This window comes from Electrophorus electricus, chromosome 4, assembly GCF_013358815.1.
Source record: "Electrophorus electricus isolate fEleEle1 chromosome 4, fEleEle1.pri, whole genome shotgun sequence".
Taxonomy (NCBI): domain Eukaryota; kingdom Metazoa; phylum Chordata; class Actinopteri; order Gymnotiformes; family Gymnotidae; genus Electrophorus; species Electrophorus electricus.
The window spans coordinates 14,630,308-14,649,031 of NC_049538.1; the positions used below are offsets into that span (position 1 = coordinate 14,630,308).

Sequence of the window (18,724 nt, forward strand, 5' to 3'; positions counted from 1 at the left end):
GTGAGCTTATTCACTGGGGAGGCCAATCTGGATTTTACAGGTTAGGAAGTGACTGGCTGCATGGGGGCAGCGCAGCTGTGTGTGCTATTGCCATAGTGTGTAAGGCCCATATGGAACTGCTGGCACTAAGCATGTACTAGCAGTGTCAGTGGAACTGGGTACAACCTTATTCACCAGAGAAACTAGTTTGGGTTTACATTTAAAGAGCTGTGGCTTAGATTAAAAGTGAGCTTGGAGAAAGATGGGGTTGAAATTCCAGACCTCACTGTTGAGCCTTCTGGAGGTGTAGTGGGCTTAATTTGACGAAACGCCAAGCAACAGAGTTGTCCACCTGATGACCCCTGTGAAGCTCTAATGGGTTAGCACAGGATATTTGACATCATATCCTGTACCTGCACTATATAACTGTTGGTTGGTTGGTTGGTTGATTTGGCTTTTTGGTTTTTTTTATTTGTTACTTTTGAAATTTGTTACTTTGTTGAGCAATCAGCAAAGTAACACATTCACAGTACATGCATATTTATTTAGCTAATAAAGGAGAATATTAAAATAATGTTCAATATTGAAAAGGTAGCCTCTATCATCTCAAACAGAAGACATCCATTTAGCTTATTTGTAATCAAGGCTGGAATGTTAGACAGTCACACATTAATATAAAGAAACAGAACGTCAGACTCAAATGGTTTGTTGAGTAAATAAATTGTATTTTGTATCTTCTCACAACTTTGTCTATATATATATCTATATATATATATATATATATATATATATATATATAATATACAACTTTGTCTCTCTCTCTCTCTCTCTCTCTCTCTCTCTCTCTCTCTCTATATATATATATATATATATATATATATATATATATATATATATATATATATATATATATATATATAAACATTTAATTAGCCTATTTTTATTTAGATGACTATTAAGTTATTAGAAATGATCAAACAACTTATTGCAGGCTACTTTTCTGTCAGTTTACTTTCAGGGGACCGATCTTCCTTAATCTCTATTGAGATATTAATTAGTTGAAGAAAACACTATTATTACGCAAAAAAACCCGTCAGGTTTGTAACGTCAGTCACTTGAGGGTGCTCACGTAGAGGAGCAGCCCTAGCTGCAGCGAAAACGTCATTTCCACATTTCCGTCTTTGGAGGAACACACCTATTGTTTGTTAACCTGACTCGGGTTTTTTTTCCTTTCGACACACGGTACCCTGTGTCTGTGAATACAATTACTTTTTTTTAGTCGTCTTGTGTGTTTGCTTGTTGATTGGATACGTTTACAGTTTTTATACCCACTGCACTTACTTTAAAGAAATTATATTTATCTGACGTCGACTTTTGTTTTTTACTTGTTTTGTGGTTGCACCTGCCGTGGACAACAAACACCAAAGCTGCTTGGCAGACTGGTTTTACTCGATGTGGAATTTGCCAAGAGCACTGAAACCTAAGGCGTAAAACGCAGCAAGAAACACAAAGTCCAAGTCACCAATTTATTTTTTACGGTGTCTTAAAGTTATGGACCCGATGGATTCAGGAATGCGGTACAACCCCAGTTCTTCGGTAGGCCTCAACATCACTTTGCGTTTCTGTGTTTTTTCCTCTCTAGTGGGTCACACTATGTATGTATGTATGTATGTATGTATGTATGTATGTGTATGTATGTGTATGTGTGTGTATGTGTATGTGTATGTATGTATGTGTATGTATGTATGTGTATGTATGTATGTGTATGTGTGTGTGTGTGTGTGTGTGTGTGTGTGTGTGTGTTAGAAGTTAGGTGGAAATGAAACCCACTTCACAGTGCTGTCTACTATAAACAAAAATGATAAATAACAATGTTGAGCAGTTTATAACACAATAAATATTTACAAACCACGCTCCTCACTCCATATATTTGTTTTTGTTTTGTTTATTTTTTATTTTTTGCCATAATTACAATTATGATCTATATTTATATAGTAGACATAAGTTGTACCAATTGCTACTTTCATTTTCAGAGAACTTATAAGTAAAATACTTTTAGATATTTTAAAGCGGGGTCCACAGCACACAGGTATTTATGCATCAAATAAAATGTTTTGAGTTCTTGGATGGAGATATGAAAATGTAAAGATTATTCCAGGTGAGTAACTGCAGTGTGTACTGTACAGTGTAGTAAAATGTGGAGATATTCAATAGAGAGATTCAAAAGTGTAGTGAAGTAATACACAAGATTTGAAGGTCTTGTTTCTCTGGAAATGTATATGTAAGAGTGCATATACATGGATATATATTTTTGTGTGTGTTTGTATGTATGTATATATATATTATTTATATATATATATATATATATATATATATATATATATATATATATATATATATATAAATAATGAGAGAGAGAGAGATAACCAGGATGTTTATTTGTATCCTTGCACAACCTCTGTTTGAAATGTCCTTCATTTTGATTTATATGAATAATATTTCTAAGTATATTATGAGGGAGTATAGAACTGCTCCATCTCTACTACTCAGCCTTATCAGATAGGAGGTCAAGCTCAGCTGTTGAGCTCTAACGGGCTGGTGGCTTTTCTCTTTCTCCTGTGTATTGTATCAATAACATTATGGACATTCACTATGGGCTCTTTTAATTATGATCGATTAATTATAACACTGTGAGCTCGGTTGCTCTTCTCAGCAGATTTTGTTAGTGTCATAGACTTGCACTGTGGCATCAGTGTGTGTGTGTGTGTGTGTGTGTGTGTGTGTGTGTGTGTGTGTGTGTGTGTGTGTGTGTGTGTGATGTAAACATTCCTTTAGTCTGTTGTGGCATGCTGTAAGCCACAGGCATGGACCTGGGAATTCTTCTCTTGTACTGAAATGTGAGTTCATTTTCGGGGTGTTTTGGTGCACTACTGAAGAGAAGTAGTTAGTTAATGTCATATTCGTTTCACAGGCAGTGGAGATGTTTTCTGGTTCACTGTGAAGCATAAAACAAGTATGACTTTGTAATGACATTAGTTTGTTAACTTTGGTGCAGTTAGTTAATTGGATATTCTTATTGTGTCTAGTGTTTATAGGTGCTAGTAATACTCCGCCTATATACCTTTGCAACAGAACCCTTTAGATGGTAAATTATTTGTTAATTATGCTAATCTGCCCCACATATTACCTTACCTGGTTTTATGTATTTTTGCTCTTCAAACAGAAGTGAAATTTTAAAAGGTTTTTGTCATTTTAATTTTATATAATTTTTACTTAAATTAAATAGTGTAGTTGTACTCATTTGACTGAATCTGACAAGCTAAACACAGTGATGAGGACCAAAACCATGTTTTAATTGTTTATTTAATTGTTTCTGTGGTCATGGCACAAATCAGATTTGAGTTACCATTTTGTAACATCATAAACAGTGGACAGTTTGGATTGATATCTATTTGACTTGGTCCTGATACAGTAACATGAGGATACAGTCTTTCATCTGTGACTATTTCTGTTTATGCTTGAGTCATAGCTGAAGGGGGGGGACCAGGAAGTTATGGAGTGAAACTGTTGGAAGCAGTCATCTGACTAAGACACAAGTCATTCTGTTCTACCACACTGTGATACTGTTTGTCACGTTGTTGAAACAGTTGTGAAAAGCAAAAGAAAACAACTAGATAAGGATGTACTGTGATTATAGCGTGACAGATGACCCAGAGTAATTAAGCTCGTTAACAGCTCAGCTGTACTATACATTTGGCAGCTGTAATGTGTATAACTCTAGAATTCCAAGAGGAGATAGAAGTGTGAAGAAATTTTAGATATCTATATCACAAAATTAATATTTTTATATCACTACTAGTAGGACTATTACTGCTGCTGCTACTACTATTACTAATAATATTAATAACAATAATAATAAATATTTTCATATATTTTCCTTTTAGCTCAGTGTAAAAAAAATGCTCAGGGCTGCTAGTTGTTCAGATTTATTCCTTAATTTAGTTTGTTTATTTGTTTGTTGTGGAGGGGTGGGGTGGTCTTTAAATTCGAATGGGACAAATCCACCAATTGGCCAGTTTAACTCTCATATGTGCTGCTTTCCCAGCTCTTCCTCACACGCTCTTCAGCCGCAGGATAAAGTGCCCTCGCTGCCTGCCTCCTGACGCGCTCCTCGCCGCAGGGAATGTGCCAGCCAGTCGCTGGTCCTCCGGCAGCTATTCTCATTCACTCTGTTTGTCCTAATGGTGCTAAAACTGAAGCCTAACTGCAGCAGGAGGAAGAAAAATACAGGTTGTCTCTGCTGTAGTGTTCCCTGTAAAGCTCTAGGGTTCAGTACTTTGAGTAGTTTTTCTTCTGATCGACTACTTATTGGTTTTGCTGTGGAAGTGTGGAAATGACCTTCAGCCATTACTGATGGGATTTATTAGTTAGAAATTGAACAGCCATAAAGCAGCAAGTGCACTAAGATACTGAGCAAAGCCAGTGTAAATTTAGACTGGTTCCTGTGTTGGTTCTGTCGCTCACTCGTTCAGGACAAGGACTGGGAGAAGGAAGTCATGTTCCTGCCAGCATCAGACTCCAAGAAGCTAGAGAAGAAGCGTCGCCCAGGGAAGGTGGGCAGCATCATTGGCCTGGTGGTCTTCACGGCCGTCCTGGCTTTGATGATCGGCCTGATGGTGTGGCATTTCCACTGTAAGCTTCTATACACCACCCATATTTTCATTATGAACACTGTGTTCATAATGGAGCCGAAACTAGCAGAGTCTATCGTTATCTAAAAAATGTGTGTAAAAAAATATTTGCAATATATCTGTGAATAGTGTGCATTGTTGTTCATCTCATCTCATTTGTGGTCTTGTAGACCGTAGGGATTCGAAGATGAAGATGAAGATGTACAGTGGCGCTATGCACATCACAAATCAGGTGTTTGACAATGCTTATGACAACCCCAACAGCACGCAGTTTAAGGCCCTGGCAAAACAGGTAGCAACTCAGGTAAGAGCCAGTGTCAGATCTCTAAGATAGAGATCAGTCGCTGAGTATAACCTACGATCAGTTAAGCTCAGTGTCAGATCTCCAAGATGGAGATCAGTCGCTGAGCATAACCTACGATCAGTTAAGCTCAGTGTCAGATCTCCAAGATGGAGATCAGTCGCTGAGCATAACCTACGATCAGTTAAGCTCAGTGTCAGATCTCCAAGATGGAGATCAGTCGCTGAGCATAACCTACGATCAGTTAAGCTCAGTGTCAGATCTCCAAGATGGAGATCAGTCGCTGAGCATAACCTACGATCAGTTAAGCTCAGTGTCACATCTCCAAGATGGAGATCAGTCGCTGAGCATAACCTACGATCAGTTAAGCTCAGGGTCACATCTCTAAGATGGAGATCAGTCGCTGAGCATAACCTACGATCAGTTAAGCTCAGGGTCACATCTCTAAGATGGAGATCAGTCGCTGAGCATAACCTACGATCAGTTAAGCTCAGGGTCACATCTCTAAGATGGAGATCAGTCGCTGAGCATAACCTACGATCAGTTAAGCTCAGGGTCACATCTCTAAGATGGAGATCAGTCGCTGAGCATAACCTACGATCAGTTAAGCTCAGGGTCAGATCTCCAAGATGGAGATCAGTCGCTGAGCATAACCTACGATCAGTTAAGCTCAGGGTCACATCTCCAAGATGGAGATCAGTCGCTGAGCATAACCTACGATCAGTTAAGCTCAGGGTCACATCTCCAAGATGGAGATCAGTCGCTGAGCATAACCTACGATCAGTTAAGCTCAGGGTCACATCTCCAAGATGGAGATCAGTCGCTGAGCATAACCTACGATCAGTTAAGCTCAGGGTCACATCTCCAAGATGGAGATCAGTCGCTGAGCATAACCTACGATCAGTTAAGCTCAGGGTCACATCTCCAAGATGGAGATCAGTCGCTGAGCATAACCTACGATCAGTTAAGCTCAGGGTCACATCTCCAAGATGGAGATCAGTCGCTGAGCATAACCTACGATCAGTTAAGCTCAGGGTCACATCTCTAAGATGGAGATCAGTCGCTGAGCATAACCTACGATCAGTTAAGCTCAGGGTCACATCTCCAAGATGGAGATCAGTCGCTGAGCATAACCTACGATCAGTTAAGCTCAGGGTCACATCTCCAAGATGGAGATCAGTCGCTGAGCATAACCTACGATCAGTTAAGCTCAGGGTCACATCTCCAAGATGGAGATCAGTCGCTGAGCATAACCTACGATCAGTTAAGCTCAGGGTCACATCTCCAAGATGGAGATCAGTCGCTGAGCATAACCTACGATCAGTTAAGCTCAGGGTCACATCTCTAAGCCACTTTATGCTCAGTGTCAGATCTCTAAGATCAGTTTCTTTTTTCATTGCTGTTTTTGTTTTTACATCTGTAGTTGAGAAACATCTACTCCAAGACTCCACCATTGCATAAGTTTTATGTTGACTCTACCGTACAAGCCTTCAGGTACAGTTATTGGACTGGTAAAGTGAACTCACTTGTACAAGCCATTAGACAACTATACTATTCAAATATTATGTTATTGCACAACTAATAGAACATATTAAAAGACAACCTCAGCCTTTTTCTAGTGTTTATCTTGTACTGTACAACCATTTGCATGTAGATGCGTTCATTCTTAATGTTGATCATGTTGGTTTGTTTGTCTCCCCATGCCGTGTGCTGTCCTCAGTGAGGGCAGCGTAATGGCATATTATCTGTCCGAGTTCCATGTCCCAGCTTCCCAGGAGGCTACTGTGGATTCTACCATGAGCACCATAAACGACATTATAAGCAAACAGCAGCGCTCCTCAAATCTGCAAGGAAGCCTGGTCTTTGACAGCATAGTGACTTCAGGTACAATGCAATAATTGTCGAAACTCCCATTAATCACTAAGAATGATGAGCTGAGAATATGATGGCTTTACTATCCTGGGCTTCACTCATTGCGGCCTTTTCTGTTGACAGCTGTGGATTCACGCATGTTCTCAAAGGCTTGTGAGTTTCGCTTATTTTTTCTTTGAATCGGTGCTGATTTACGTGCATCATGGGCAGGTGTCTGTAATGAAGCAAGACGGTGTTTTGTAGTGGCTGAATTGGCACCTCTCTTCGCAGCGTTTCAGAGGTACAGCACCCGCCTCGTGTCAGACCAGTCACAGGTGATCGATTCGCCAGGGTTTCCCAACTACCCGTACCCATCAAACACAGCAGTGCAGTGGCAGCTACGAGCTGACCCAGGCAGCGTCATCATTCTGAACTTCAGCACCTTCCGCCTGGAGGCAAACTGCCAGAACGACTCTGTGAAGGTGTATGACTCGCTGGCCCCCATCGAGAGTCGCCTCATGGCTGAGTAAGTGGAGACTGATGGGGTCTTTCCTAAATGTTTTAAGAGTCTGCGAAAGGTTAGATTCATGTTCACTGTGTGATCTAATATGTAATGGAAAAAAACATCTAGGCATGTTAAATGATGAGGTATAAAGATATCAAAAGTTAAAAATTCCGAGAACTAGCTAAAGCGCAACATATGAAGACCTGGTGTGGAATTAAGGTAGGAAGAGAACTGGTGTAAGTTTAGCTGTCTTCTAGGGCAGTTGATTGATAGGATTGACACTCTTTCCTCTTATGCTTGATATGAGGTCTTGTTTATCAATTTTCTTATGAATGTAGCACCATCTGGTTATAATACAAGAAGATGAATATGAATACACAGAAACATAAAGCATTATTGCTGAGTCAAACAGATGTCTAGCACTGTTGTTGAATTTTTTATTTTTTTTTTAAACAGGCAATGTGGAATATACAACCAGAATAGTTTTCTCAGCTTCCTCTCTTCGGGAAATGTGATGCTGATCACCCTGGTTACCAACGAGGAGGGCAATTATCCTGGCTTCAGAGCATTTGCATCTCAGGTGGCAAAGGCCAACTCTAAAGGTACAGAGGAGAACTGGGCTAGGGAATTGGTCTTTGACTGAGCTAGGTAATCAGTCTAGGACTCTGATAGCAAACTACGCTAGAGAACTGGTCAAGGGAAGTGGTCCAGGAAACTGATAGGGAGGTGGCCTTGGATGCTCAGGAAAGGTGTGTAGGGCATGGGTGGAGAAGTTATCTATGGAACTGGGCCAGGGATCTACTCTAGCAAATGGCTAAGAGTATTTTCTAGAACACTTCTTAGAAACTGGTCCAGACAAATATATATCTTCTAGAATCAAAATTCAGAACTCATTGTGGCTGCATCATCATATCCTGAAGCATTTGATAGAAACATTTTTTTTAAATGCTGGCAAAATGTCTCAAAGTAATAGTTAAATAATCTACCAGTACAGGACTGGGTGAGGTGTTGGGGTGGGATTCAGGCAAGCCTTGCAACACCTTAGAGCTGGACAGTCCTTAGTCCCTTTTAAAACTTGCCCTGTCCTTGTTCTCTCTGCATACAGCGACAACTTGTGGTGGAGCTTTGAGTGGAATGTCTGGAACCTTAAAATCTCCCAACTACCCCAACTATTACCCTCCCCTGATCAAGTGTGAGTGGACCATCCAGGTGAGACAGGCTCTCAAACCTTCATTAATATCCAGTTATGACTTATGTTATCCAGTTATGTCATGACTTCAGTGGGTGGATTAACATTTCATTTTTCCATCTTGAAGGTTCCAGCTAATATGCATGTGAAGCTGGTTTTCTCCAAATTCATGATGTCTGTGGGTATGCCAAACTCCTGTCTGAAGGATTATGTCCAGGTCAATGATGAAAAGTGAGTGATGATGCCTTCTGCTGGATTTTCGCAGTGTTACTAAGATCCCATTTGTGACATAATGAGGTATTGAGAATTGACACTGTTTTTTTTGTGTGTGTGCATGTGCTTCTGTTTGTCTACAGATTGTGTGGTGACCTGCCTTCTAACACAGTGAAGACCAGTAACTCAAACCAAATGACTATAGTGTTCTACTCTGACGCATCACACGTGGACAGAGGCTTTAATGCCACCTACTCAGCCTTTGAACCCACTAACCGTAAGAGTCCTGCAGACACCATCCGGAGCTCATGTGGCGCCTATTCTGCGTCTGTCGTACATGTCATACGTTACAGGTGCTAGATCATTAGCTGCACAGGGAGTGAACTAAATGCAGCTTAAACAGCTAATGCTGTGACATTTGCCCTCAGCCTGCCCGGATAAGTTCCTGTGCAACAACAAACGCTGTGTCAACATAGCCCTGCGCTGTGACGGCTGGAATGACTGTGGAGACAGCAGTGATGAAAAGAACTGCCGTGAGAGAACACACACACACACACACACACACACACACACACACACACACACACACACACACACACAGAGCAGCGATGAGAGAAATGAGTGGAAATACAGGTCTATTCTTCTAAGGTTCACTTGTTCCTGGGAATCTGCTCTGGCTCCGGCAGGAGCAGCAGCACCTTGTTGGTGGAAATGTGATCTCACACACACACACACACACACACACTCATATCTCTATTGCTAGAAGGCAGAACCAGCTGGATTTCACAAAAATTCAATAACGCACAAGAATTTCATATAGGATGCAGTCGGCAGTGCCACCTCTTGGCCCTGTTTGAGATTTCTGCATGTGGCCCTAAAGAAAGGGGACAGATTCTTATGGAGTGAGTCTAGATGGACCTGTGGTGGGTTGGAATAATAATGTGTATTAACACACACATTGCAGGCCTTTCAGCTCAAATCATCACTATTCTAATGTGATTTATGCATTGAATGCCCTTTTTGTTAAATATGCCTATGCTAGAGCGGTACCCACCTAGAGTTGTGCATAATGCACTGCCGTGTATTTCAGTCATTTGTAATTTGTAATCCATGACTGTCATACTCTGGAGGCAGTAGACTGAATGTACCAGAGTCCAGTACCTTGTGAAAGTTGTGCCAACCTTTACTGGCCTCTTATAAGTGACTGGGTTTTTACAGAGCAGCAGGAGTTAGCTGAGTGCTTTTTATTAGACATTTGAACTGTAAATGCACTTGTAAGTCCTGACTATGCAAAACCCTTAAGAATACAGCATAAATTGCGTTTACAATACCAGCATTTACAATATGCAGCATTTACAATACCATACAATAGATGTCACCTGCTTGTTCAACAAAAAGAGGCCATTCATAGATGTCACTGTATTCAGAATACAAGACCAGTTCCCAACTTATGCACGTGCACATAAGTAGGATGTGTAATTAATTTGCGTGTGTGTGTGCGCGTGTGTGTGTGTGTCTTTACTAATTTAGAGTGTGACAGTACCATGATCAGCTGTAAGAATGGTTTGTGTAAGCCCATGTTCTGGAAGTGTGATGGCGTTGATGACTGTGGAGACAAGACTGATGAAATGAACTGTGGTAAGACAGCTTGCTTGGCTTCATGTCTCTTCTGCCTGTAGCCATCTATACAGAGCTACAGCCCTTTCCCTGCTGGATCTGTGTGTCATTCCACACAGAATGCTGTGTGCTTGGCGTTTTTCTCTCACCCGCCTGCCTTCTTTTTACTCTCCTTGTTACAGCCTCTTGTAAGGCAGGTGAGTTTGCATGTGCAAATGGTGTCTGTATCTTGGAGAAGCAGAAGTGTGATCAAAAAGACGACTGCGGCGATCATTCGGACGAAACTGATTGTGGAAGAAGTAAGTTCATTTGCATCAATTAAATTGATTAAAAAGCAGAATTCAGAATGCCAGCTTGAGCTGAAACCCACAGCCTTTGTATGTAAAAATAAATAAATAAATAATTTCGCTCGCATGTAAAAATTCTCAAACATGGCCTGCGCGTTCTCTTTTGAAACGCTGGAAGAGGACTAGTCCTTGTGGATCGTTGTGGGTGTGGTTATGGTAATGCGCATTTTATTTCTGTATCCCCGCTTTGTCAGTGTCCACCCATGCATGTCTGGCGACCAATTACAAATGCCAGAATGGCCAGTGCGTAACTAAGGAGAACCCAGAGTGTGATGGCGAGAACGACTGTGAGGATGGTTCTGATGAGAACACCTGTGGAAGTAAGGCACATTTATGGCTTGGGCGGAGATTCCAGTAGTTATCTTTTGTGTGAAGCCTCTTAGCTGGGTGTATTAATGACGTTTCTCTTGCCCCGCCCCTCCCCTGCCTTCCTGTTTCCTTCCAGACTGTGGAAAGCACCCTATTAAAACCTCTCGCATAGTGGGTGGGCAGGATGCAACAGAGGGGGAGTGGCCTTGGCAGGTCAGCCTTCACATCAAGAACTCTGTGCATGTGTGCGGTGCGTCATTAATCAGCGAGAGCTGGCTTGTGACTGCAGCTCACTGCGTCCAGGACGAACCCAAAATGAAGTAAGCTCCACCTCCATCACACCTGGAAATTAAGTTTCCTGATTCATAGTCACTGTCAGGTTCACACACTTGCATAATATCCCGCCAATCATTTATGTTTATATCAGATATACAGCACTAACCATGACTCACTTGTAAGCGCCTGTTAATGTGTTTGCTATTGCTTCACTGTGGTTGTAGTTATGATATGGCTGCTGCTGCTGTTTGTTGTTTATTCTTCTTTTTTTGTGTGTGGAGGCTCTCTCAGCCAGGGACGTGGGAGGTCTACCTGGGCCTCCATTCTCAGAAACAGCTGGACAAAGCTGTGAAGCGCTACCTTAAACGGGTCATCGGCCACCCCAGTTACAACGAATACACCTATGACTTCGACATCGCTCTGATGGAGCTGGACCAGCCCGTCAAATTCACCGACACCATCCGACCCATCTGCCTCCCCTCTGCCACCTACGTGTTCCCCGTGGGCAAGTCGGTGTGGATCACAGGCTGGGGCGCCACCAGGGAGGGAGGTGAGGGCCACACTGGCTCACGTTCATGCTTACCATGCCTTAACCACGGTTGCTGCTTCTGGATGACTGTGGTTATATTTAGGAGTTTTGTTTGACAGTGAGCAGATGCCCCCTAGGGGCTCGGTTTGGAAGTGAAAGGGGCACGTATGAAATCATTAAAACTGGCATATATATAACTCTGTGAGGTGCCAGACAGCTCCAAGACTGCCGAAGCCCAAGATCAGAACACATGTCCTCCACTGATGCGTCTAGGCATATTTACACTGTTAAATGTGGTTTGTAAAGAATGCATGTAGTAAGAGCAATAATTGGGATATTAATTGTGGCTGAAATTAACTGATTAATTAACCTTAGAATTAAACTAATAGTTAATGATACTAAATTAATAGTCCCATTAATCTTGTTTGTGTCTACACCTATATACCACCAACCTATCCTCTTAAATCTCTAAGGAAAGTAATAACAACTTGTGACCAGGCTTTTGCTCTCATGTGTCTAGCACACTAAAGTTATTTGCTGTACACAATAAAAGCTGTGTGTGTGTGTGTGTGTGTGTGTGTGTGTGTGTGTGTGTGTGTGTGTGTGTGTGTGTGTGTGTGTGTGTGTGTGTGTGTGTGTCAGGATCTGGTGCAATGGTGTTGCAGAAGGCAGAGGTGCGCATCATCAACAGCACTGTGTGTAATTCCCTAATGAACGGACAGATCACCTCACGCATGATGTGTGCTGGAGTCCTAGCTGGTGGGGTTGATGCCTGTCAGGTGGGTTGTTCTCGCTCCCTCTCGCACTCTCATCCCTCCACAGTCTGATGCTTACACTCCCCAGCCCATGTTTGGTTACATCCCATTTCATTCGTTTCCCCAGGGTGACTCGGGTGGCCCCCTTTCCAGTTCCATTCCCGCTGGGCGAATGTTTCTGGCCGGTGTGGTAAGCTGGGGCGACGGATGTGCCCGCAGGAACAAGCCTGGCATTTATAGCACCGTCCCCAAATTCCGTGCCTGGATCAAAGAGCAAACGGGAGTTTAACTTCAGGAGAACAGGCCACGGCTCGACGGGGCTTCCGACGCACCAGGACTTCAGCAGTGACTGGCTGGCTGACTCCAGTTTTTGCTCATTTGTGCCTATGAAAACAAAAGGGCAAAAGAGATGTGCCTTTTTAATATATAAAAAATGTAGATGCTGAGACTGTCGCTGAAATGGGGTCAATCATGTATTTGACTTTGGGGGACGATTAGCCTTGAAGCAGCATTTTTAACCATCTCGTCTGTGGTTTTATTACTGATCCCTGCCTCTGTAGTCCGTACAGTACACAGGACCGACGGGCTGTGTCATGATTTTTAAGTGCGTTTTTGCTATTGCGTGGTCAACTGTTTTAAAATTGTAAATTAAGGGAAGCATCAGGGATTTATTTTACTTCATGTAAATAAATTTGACCTATAAATATGTTGTTTCTTGTTAATGAATTGTTTGGAAAACCTTATTACCCATGTGGTTGTAGATAGTAATAAATGTGTCTGATTGTTATTGCTGTACCTAGATGCCTTTTAGTTTGGTTTTGTTTATGTGGGCTGTTTCTTCAGGAGATGCATGCCTCATAAAGACAAACTCAATGCTCCATTACATACATTCATAAATGTGAAAAATGCTTCTCTTCACTCTTCTGTATCATTCCTTTTTAACTGAGTAAATGTGACATTTTCTGAGGACCTTGTTGCAACTTTTGAGATAGATGGATGTAAAATAACAATTTATATAATGGACAGCTCCAAACTCAGATGCCAATATGAAGATGTGTGTACTGGATGGATTTGGTTTTGTCTGTCAAAGGCCTTAGTTATTTGTTCCAAAACCAGCTTAACAAAGAAAATGTATTTTTCAGGTTTGTAAAAATTATGCAAAGCACTTGAAGTGAACATCTTTGTATATCAGAAAATTTGCCTTTTAAAATAAGACTGTCCCTGCTCTCTTGGATTACTTTGTGCTTTGTAATATTTAAATTTTGCAAATGTTTATTATCCAATAAAATATCTGTCCGGTGAATGTTTTATATACACTGTCCATCAGTATCTTTTACTCAAGGTGCTTTTCTGCCTTTAATAATTTATTTACATTTATCTTCTGCTATTCCAACATAAACAGAACCACAGCATATTTTATTATTGGAAAATGCACTCATGAACTACACTATCCTGTTGTAAGATCTGACTATGAATTTGCCTGTGGAAGTTACCAGGCATTAATGGTGTGGGATTGCCACTGGATGAATGCAAGGCGGCAGTGTGTCTTCTGTTGGTTGGTGTGTGAGATTGTAAGTCCGTTATACTGGGTCAGATACGTGCATATTTGCATTTTGTGTGTGTGTGTGTGTGTGTGTGTGTGCTGTAATGGTGAGAGTAAGGATGTGTATGAAGGAGTCTGCAAGGCCAATGAGTCGTGGTTTAGCTTCGTGGCAGTTTCTTCTCTGTCTTATCCCGAACCTGAGCCAAGGTAAAACCTCTCTCACCTTACCTGGTAAAACTTTATCCAGACTCAGGTTAAACTTATAAGGCATGTGCTCTGTTGTCAAAAGTTGCAGCAGAAGTAGCCCAACTCATGTTTACTTCATAATAAATGACCCAGCGGATTAAAATATAATAAGTGTGGCCAAAAAAAATCATAATTTAATGAAAGTAATGATATTTTAGAAAGTACATGTTTTTTAATTGTTGCAGTGCTTGTGTTCTAGTTTGGTTGTGCTGTTATGCTATTGTACCAGTGAAGTCGAGTTGCCATTCTGTTCTTGGTGGCACACACATATGCCCATACAAGGTTTCCCACTCAGGTTTTTCCTGTTTTTCAAGGGGTTTTTTTCAGTAATTAATGGCGCTTTCGAAAATGGCATTATGTCATGTCACGTGGTAAGCAAAAATGTTGCAAATCTGTTCTGTTTTTCTCGCAAATATCACTGGGTTATTTGAATTATGAGCTCGTAAACGACGCAGTGATATTTGGGGGGAAAACATGCATAGTGGTAGCAGCTTTTATTGGTGTTTTGCAGTCAAAGTTGGCACACTCTTCTACAGATATAAAATGTAAAAGATAAAATCAAGTGGCATACACATCTACATAATTTACTTAACATGCCCATGTCTCGTAGTATGTTACAATGCATAAAACCTACGCCATTACGACAAATCCTAAATATACAATTATAGTAAATAATTGTAGTTATTCATATTATCATATATAATGTATATTTATTGGTAAGTCTAGTACAATAAAATGGAAGCTGAAATAGGAAATGGAGTGTACAAATTAAACAAATCTGTTCATATCTTCCCTGAAGAGAAGAGATTCCCAATGTATTGACGTCACGCTGGTGACGTAAGATGTTCCAAAGAGAACACACCATACCTTCTGTTGCACACGTCCCATTTGTGATGATAATGAGTTTGTCAAACCAACACCGGTCTAATATAGTCAGCATTACTGAGAAACCCTTAATACATTTGACAAGAAACAACATTCTGATGGCACTTGCTTTCGCAGCTTTTACTTAGTCATTCCACTGGAGAGTTTGCTGACCCTTACTTTAATTATGCAGAACAGAAATGGGGATGTTCATTTGAAAATGCGGCTTTGATGGTCAATTAATAGTTGAAGGTGGACCAGGTGTTTAGCTTAACAAGAGCCTACATCTTCCAAGAATGATGGCTGCTTCATTATTATTTTTTTTTAACAAAAGTATTGATTTGGTACATTTTTGCTTACCACAGGATGTGATGAGTAGTTTTCAAAAAATCCTTTAACCTTTCTCATTAACAGAAAATATTTAGTCCCAAAATACCTAATATGGGCATAAAAGTATGGAGCAAGACTTCAGCAATCTATAGTGGAACTTGTCATTGCTTAGATGCACTGTGCCATAGTGACTGACTCTTTTATTAATATCACAGTTCTGTAATATTCTATAGTTTTCTGTGTCGTGTAAATTCTGGAGTATCCTGTACATTTCCTCACGAAATCATTTCATTCCTCAGGGGATGGAGGAAAGTGTTCGGAGTTCCTACGCCTTCACCCATCTTCACCTGCTGTGCAACTGCTGTGGTTTGCACGAGAGAGCCCTTGTGGTCTTCCATTCTCCCTACCACCTGGCCTTCCGCAGCATGTGTGGGACCCAGAGAGACCCACGGTGGTCATTGCCCCAGGCAGACGAGCCACTACAGGGCCACCCCGCTGGGTGAGGACCATGGCCCACGAGCTCTGGGCTGTTGGCCAGGAGAATGTCCTCGCTGTGGACTGGCTGGTTCCAGCTGATATGGAGCTGACTGAAGCAGCTAAACAGATCGGGAAGAAGCTGGCTCAAGCCATCCAGCAGCTGCTGGTAAGGGGCCAGATCCCATCACATATACCGTCTCAATGTGAGAGGCCAGGGTCCTTAATATACACACAAACTGTCTTAATGTGCTATACAGCTGCATGTGAAGCAGTTGGATTTCACTTATTCACAAAATGGATTTTTTTTTCCCCCCATCATCTACTGATTCTGGTGTATAGATAATATGCTGTATTTCCTTTAGGTTAAGGGGTCAGCCCCAGATATGTTTCACTTGATTGGCTTTGGAGTTGGAGCACATATTGCTGGCATTGCTGGCTCCAGTAGGAATGGCACTATTAGCAGAATTACAGGTACAGATATTTAGCTGTTCCAATTTTAATAATCATATCAAAATATCACCTCATCACCTAAAGATGCCAGAAGGATTTTAGTACATAAAGAAGGCCACTAATAGTGAAAGCAGGCAAAGCTAGCATGGCTCCCCTGTTGAGCTCACTGTTGAGGACTTTGGCACAACGGTAACGTCCGATGGGTCAGCCATTAACACTTCACAGTGACGTTAGGCGCAGTGTTTTGAGATCCTGTTTTGCTTTGCATAATCCCTCCAAACATTTAATCGCTCTGTGCATTTCCTGTTTTAAGATCATTTTTAAACAACTTCTGCGCTACAGTATAACCCTAGCTATCTTAAATTGTACATAGAGCACAATGATAATTCAGTAAATTAGACACAGGATTAACTAGAAATCAGGATTAACTATTAGACACTGCTTACACAACATTGCACAAATGTTATTGTTATTCATGGATGTTTCTGCTAGTCAGGCCTCGATCCTTTTGTGCCTGTTTTCTGGAGCCAACAGTTCAGTCCACCTGGATTACACCGATGCGCAGTATGTCGATGTGATCCATACCAACTTCAATCGTGAGATGCATTTCCACACACGTTTAGATGCACTGCAGATGGTCTCCTGTCTGCCAGCATATACTGGTGACATTTGGCTTTGTTTTGGTGTAACTATGTACTCTCCTGCAGCTATTGAGCCCATGCCTGCTCTTGGGTTCTCCAGACCTCTTGGCCATGTTGATTTCTACACTGGCAGTGGATCCAGGTTACCAGGATGTCCCAAAGGACTTTTCAAAAGTAAACTGTTTTAAGGGCAACGGTGGGAACTATCAAAAGGGAACTGAAATGAATATTTATTAAATTGACTCTTCAAGGTCAACCCGTGCCTCTTTCTGATCTACGTTTAACCATTTTGTGGTAGGAGAACAATACCTGCTATGCAGCCATCAGCGTGCCTGGAAGATTTACATCAGCTCCATTCAGAGACCCTGTCATCATTTAGCATTCCCCTGCCAGTCGCTGGAGCACTTCCAGCGTGCACACTGTACACTCTGCCGCTGGCCTGGCCTCAGTACCTGCCCAGAAATGGGTGAGAGGCCGCCTTCAGAGTGTTCTCAGACACACACTCGCTCCTCTCATTCTTTCACTCATTCCTGTTACACTTATTCCACTGTCACGGTCATGCATGCACTTATGTTGCCATCTTTACAGTTCTCTTTTTGTCCCTCATTACCCTTCAGGATATGACATCACTTGGCTTCCTACCAGTCGGCCCCTCCCATTCCAGCCCCTGACTGCATTTCTGGTCATTTCATCTCCTCCACCTTACTGTGGGTAGGAGTTATTTACCTCCTAGTCATTTGGTCAGTTTGGTCTCAACAAGTGAAATGAAGTCTAACCCTTGGTGTGATGTCTCTTGTTCTAGTCACTCCTTTCCTGCTGGAACTCAGTGTTGGAGGGAACATCTCAATGCAGGCCAGGCTCCATGTTCAGCTCCATGTTCAGTCACCATGTCAACCAATACGTTGGTGTCAGGGTGAGGAAGACAACAGTTACCGGTTTTTATTTGGTCAGTCATGAGAACGCGCCACGCCATTCCAATTTAAAGTTAAAGGCAAACTCGTCGAGTCTGTTTCAGGCCTGACATGATGCAGTTTGTTGCACACAAGGTCTATCGGTTTATGGTCTCAGCGGACACTGCTGGAGATTTTCAGACCATTTCACTTGAGTTCAGCACTCAGTGTTTGCTTTACTTTGAATGGAGGAAAAGGAGTCTTTGGATTCGCCATCTTCTGCTGTCCTATCTGGCCATAGACAGAAGGTACTTTATTAACAGTCATTATAAAACAATGCGCATATGAAATAGTTAACAATTACATCTTAATATGTTATAATCATCATAATGTTATTACACAGTCGGTGTACTTTAACGGGATATGATTCTCTCCATAGGATTGCTTTCCAAGCATGGAATTTAACAGCAGTGGAAAACCAAAAGGTTGTAGTAGCGCTAGAGAGGATTTTGGTGTAGAGAGACTGGGCACATTTGAGCAAGTTGGGATGTTGCTGTCATATCAAGCTTATCAAGTTTATCCATACTCTTTGGGGTTTTAACTCTGCAGAGCTTCTGACCATAACTGAGTTAGACCAAGACTCTGCAAGATATTAAATAAGAGTAAAATTGTTCTGCATAAGGCAATATAACATATACAATGAGGAACACAGCACAAAACA

General features: G+C 41.6%; 2 protein-coding genes across 2 annotated transcripts; both read left to right on the forward strand.

Moving 5' to 3' along the window:
• Window positions 1-1,185: 1,185 nt before the first annotated feature.
• Window positions 1,186-13,857, forward strand: st14a (ST14 transmembrane serine protease matriptase a). Its single transcript, XM_027023667.2, has 19 exons — window positions 1,186-1,575; window positions 4,512-4,671; window positions 4,841-4,974; window positions 6,395-6,465; window positions 6,692-6,855; window positions 6,967-6,996; window positions 7,114-7,348; window positions 7,784-7,929; window positions 8,433-8,536; window positions 8,644-8,747; window positions 8,873-9,006; window positions 9,158-9,262; window positions 10,260-10,367; window positions 10,529-10,645; window positions 10,888-11,013; window positions 11,139-11,322; window positions 11,560-11,828; window positions 12,450-12,586; window positions 12,690-13,857. Exons 1-19 carry the CDS (start codon window positions 1,531-1,533, stop codon window positions 12,849-12,851), a joined length of 2,535 nt encoding a protein of 844 aa, XP_026879468.2. The 5' UTR covers window positions 1,186-1,530; the 3' UTR covers window positions 12,852-13,857.
• A 1,799-nt stretch (window positions 13,858-15,656) lies between these two features.
• LOC113585902 (lipase member H-like) lies at window positions 15,657-18,525 on the forward strand. The gene is given in 11 exon segments (XM_035525432.1): window positions 15,657-15,668; window positions 15,970-16,188; window positions 16,385-16,493; window positions 16,969-16,984; window positions 16,986-17,068; window positions 17,180-17,287; window positions 17,412-17,579; window positions 17,731-17,822; window positions 17,915-18,018; window positions 18,129-18,311; window positions 18,443-18,525. Coding segments are annotated over 11 exon segments (1,173 nt in total). The 3' UTR covers window positions 18,522-18,525.
• The last annotated feature ends 199 nt before the right edge of the window (window positions 18,526-18,724 follow it).

Coding starts and splice junctions, on each gene's coding strand:
- st14a (XM_027023667.2), top strand. CDS start 1,531: ATGGACCCGATGGATTCAGGAATGCGGTACAACCCCAGTTCTTCG. Junction 10,368..10,528: donor GACTGATGAAATGAACTGTG/GTAAGACAGCTT, acceptor TCCTTGTTACAG/CCTCTTGTAAGGCAGGTGAG. Junction 10,646..10,887: donor CGAAACTGATTGTGGAAGAA/GTAAGTTCATTT, acceptor CCGCTTTGTCAG/TGTCCACCCATGCATGTCTG.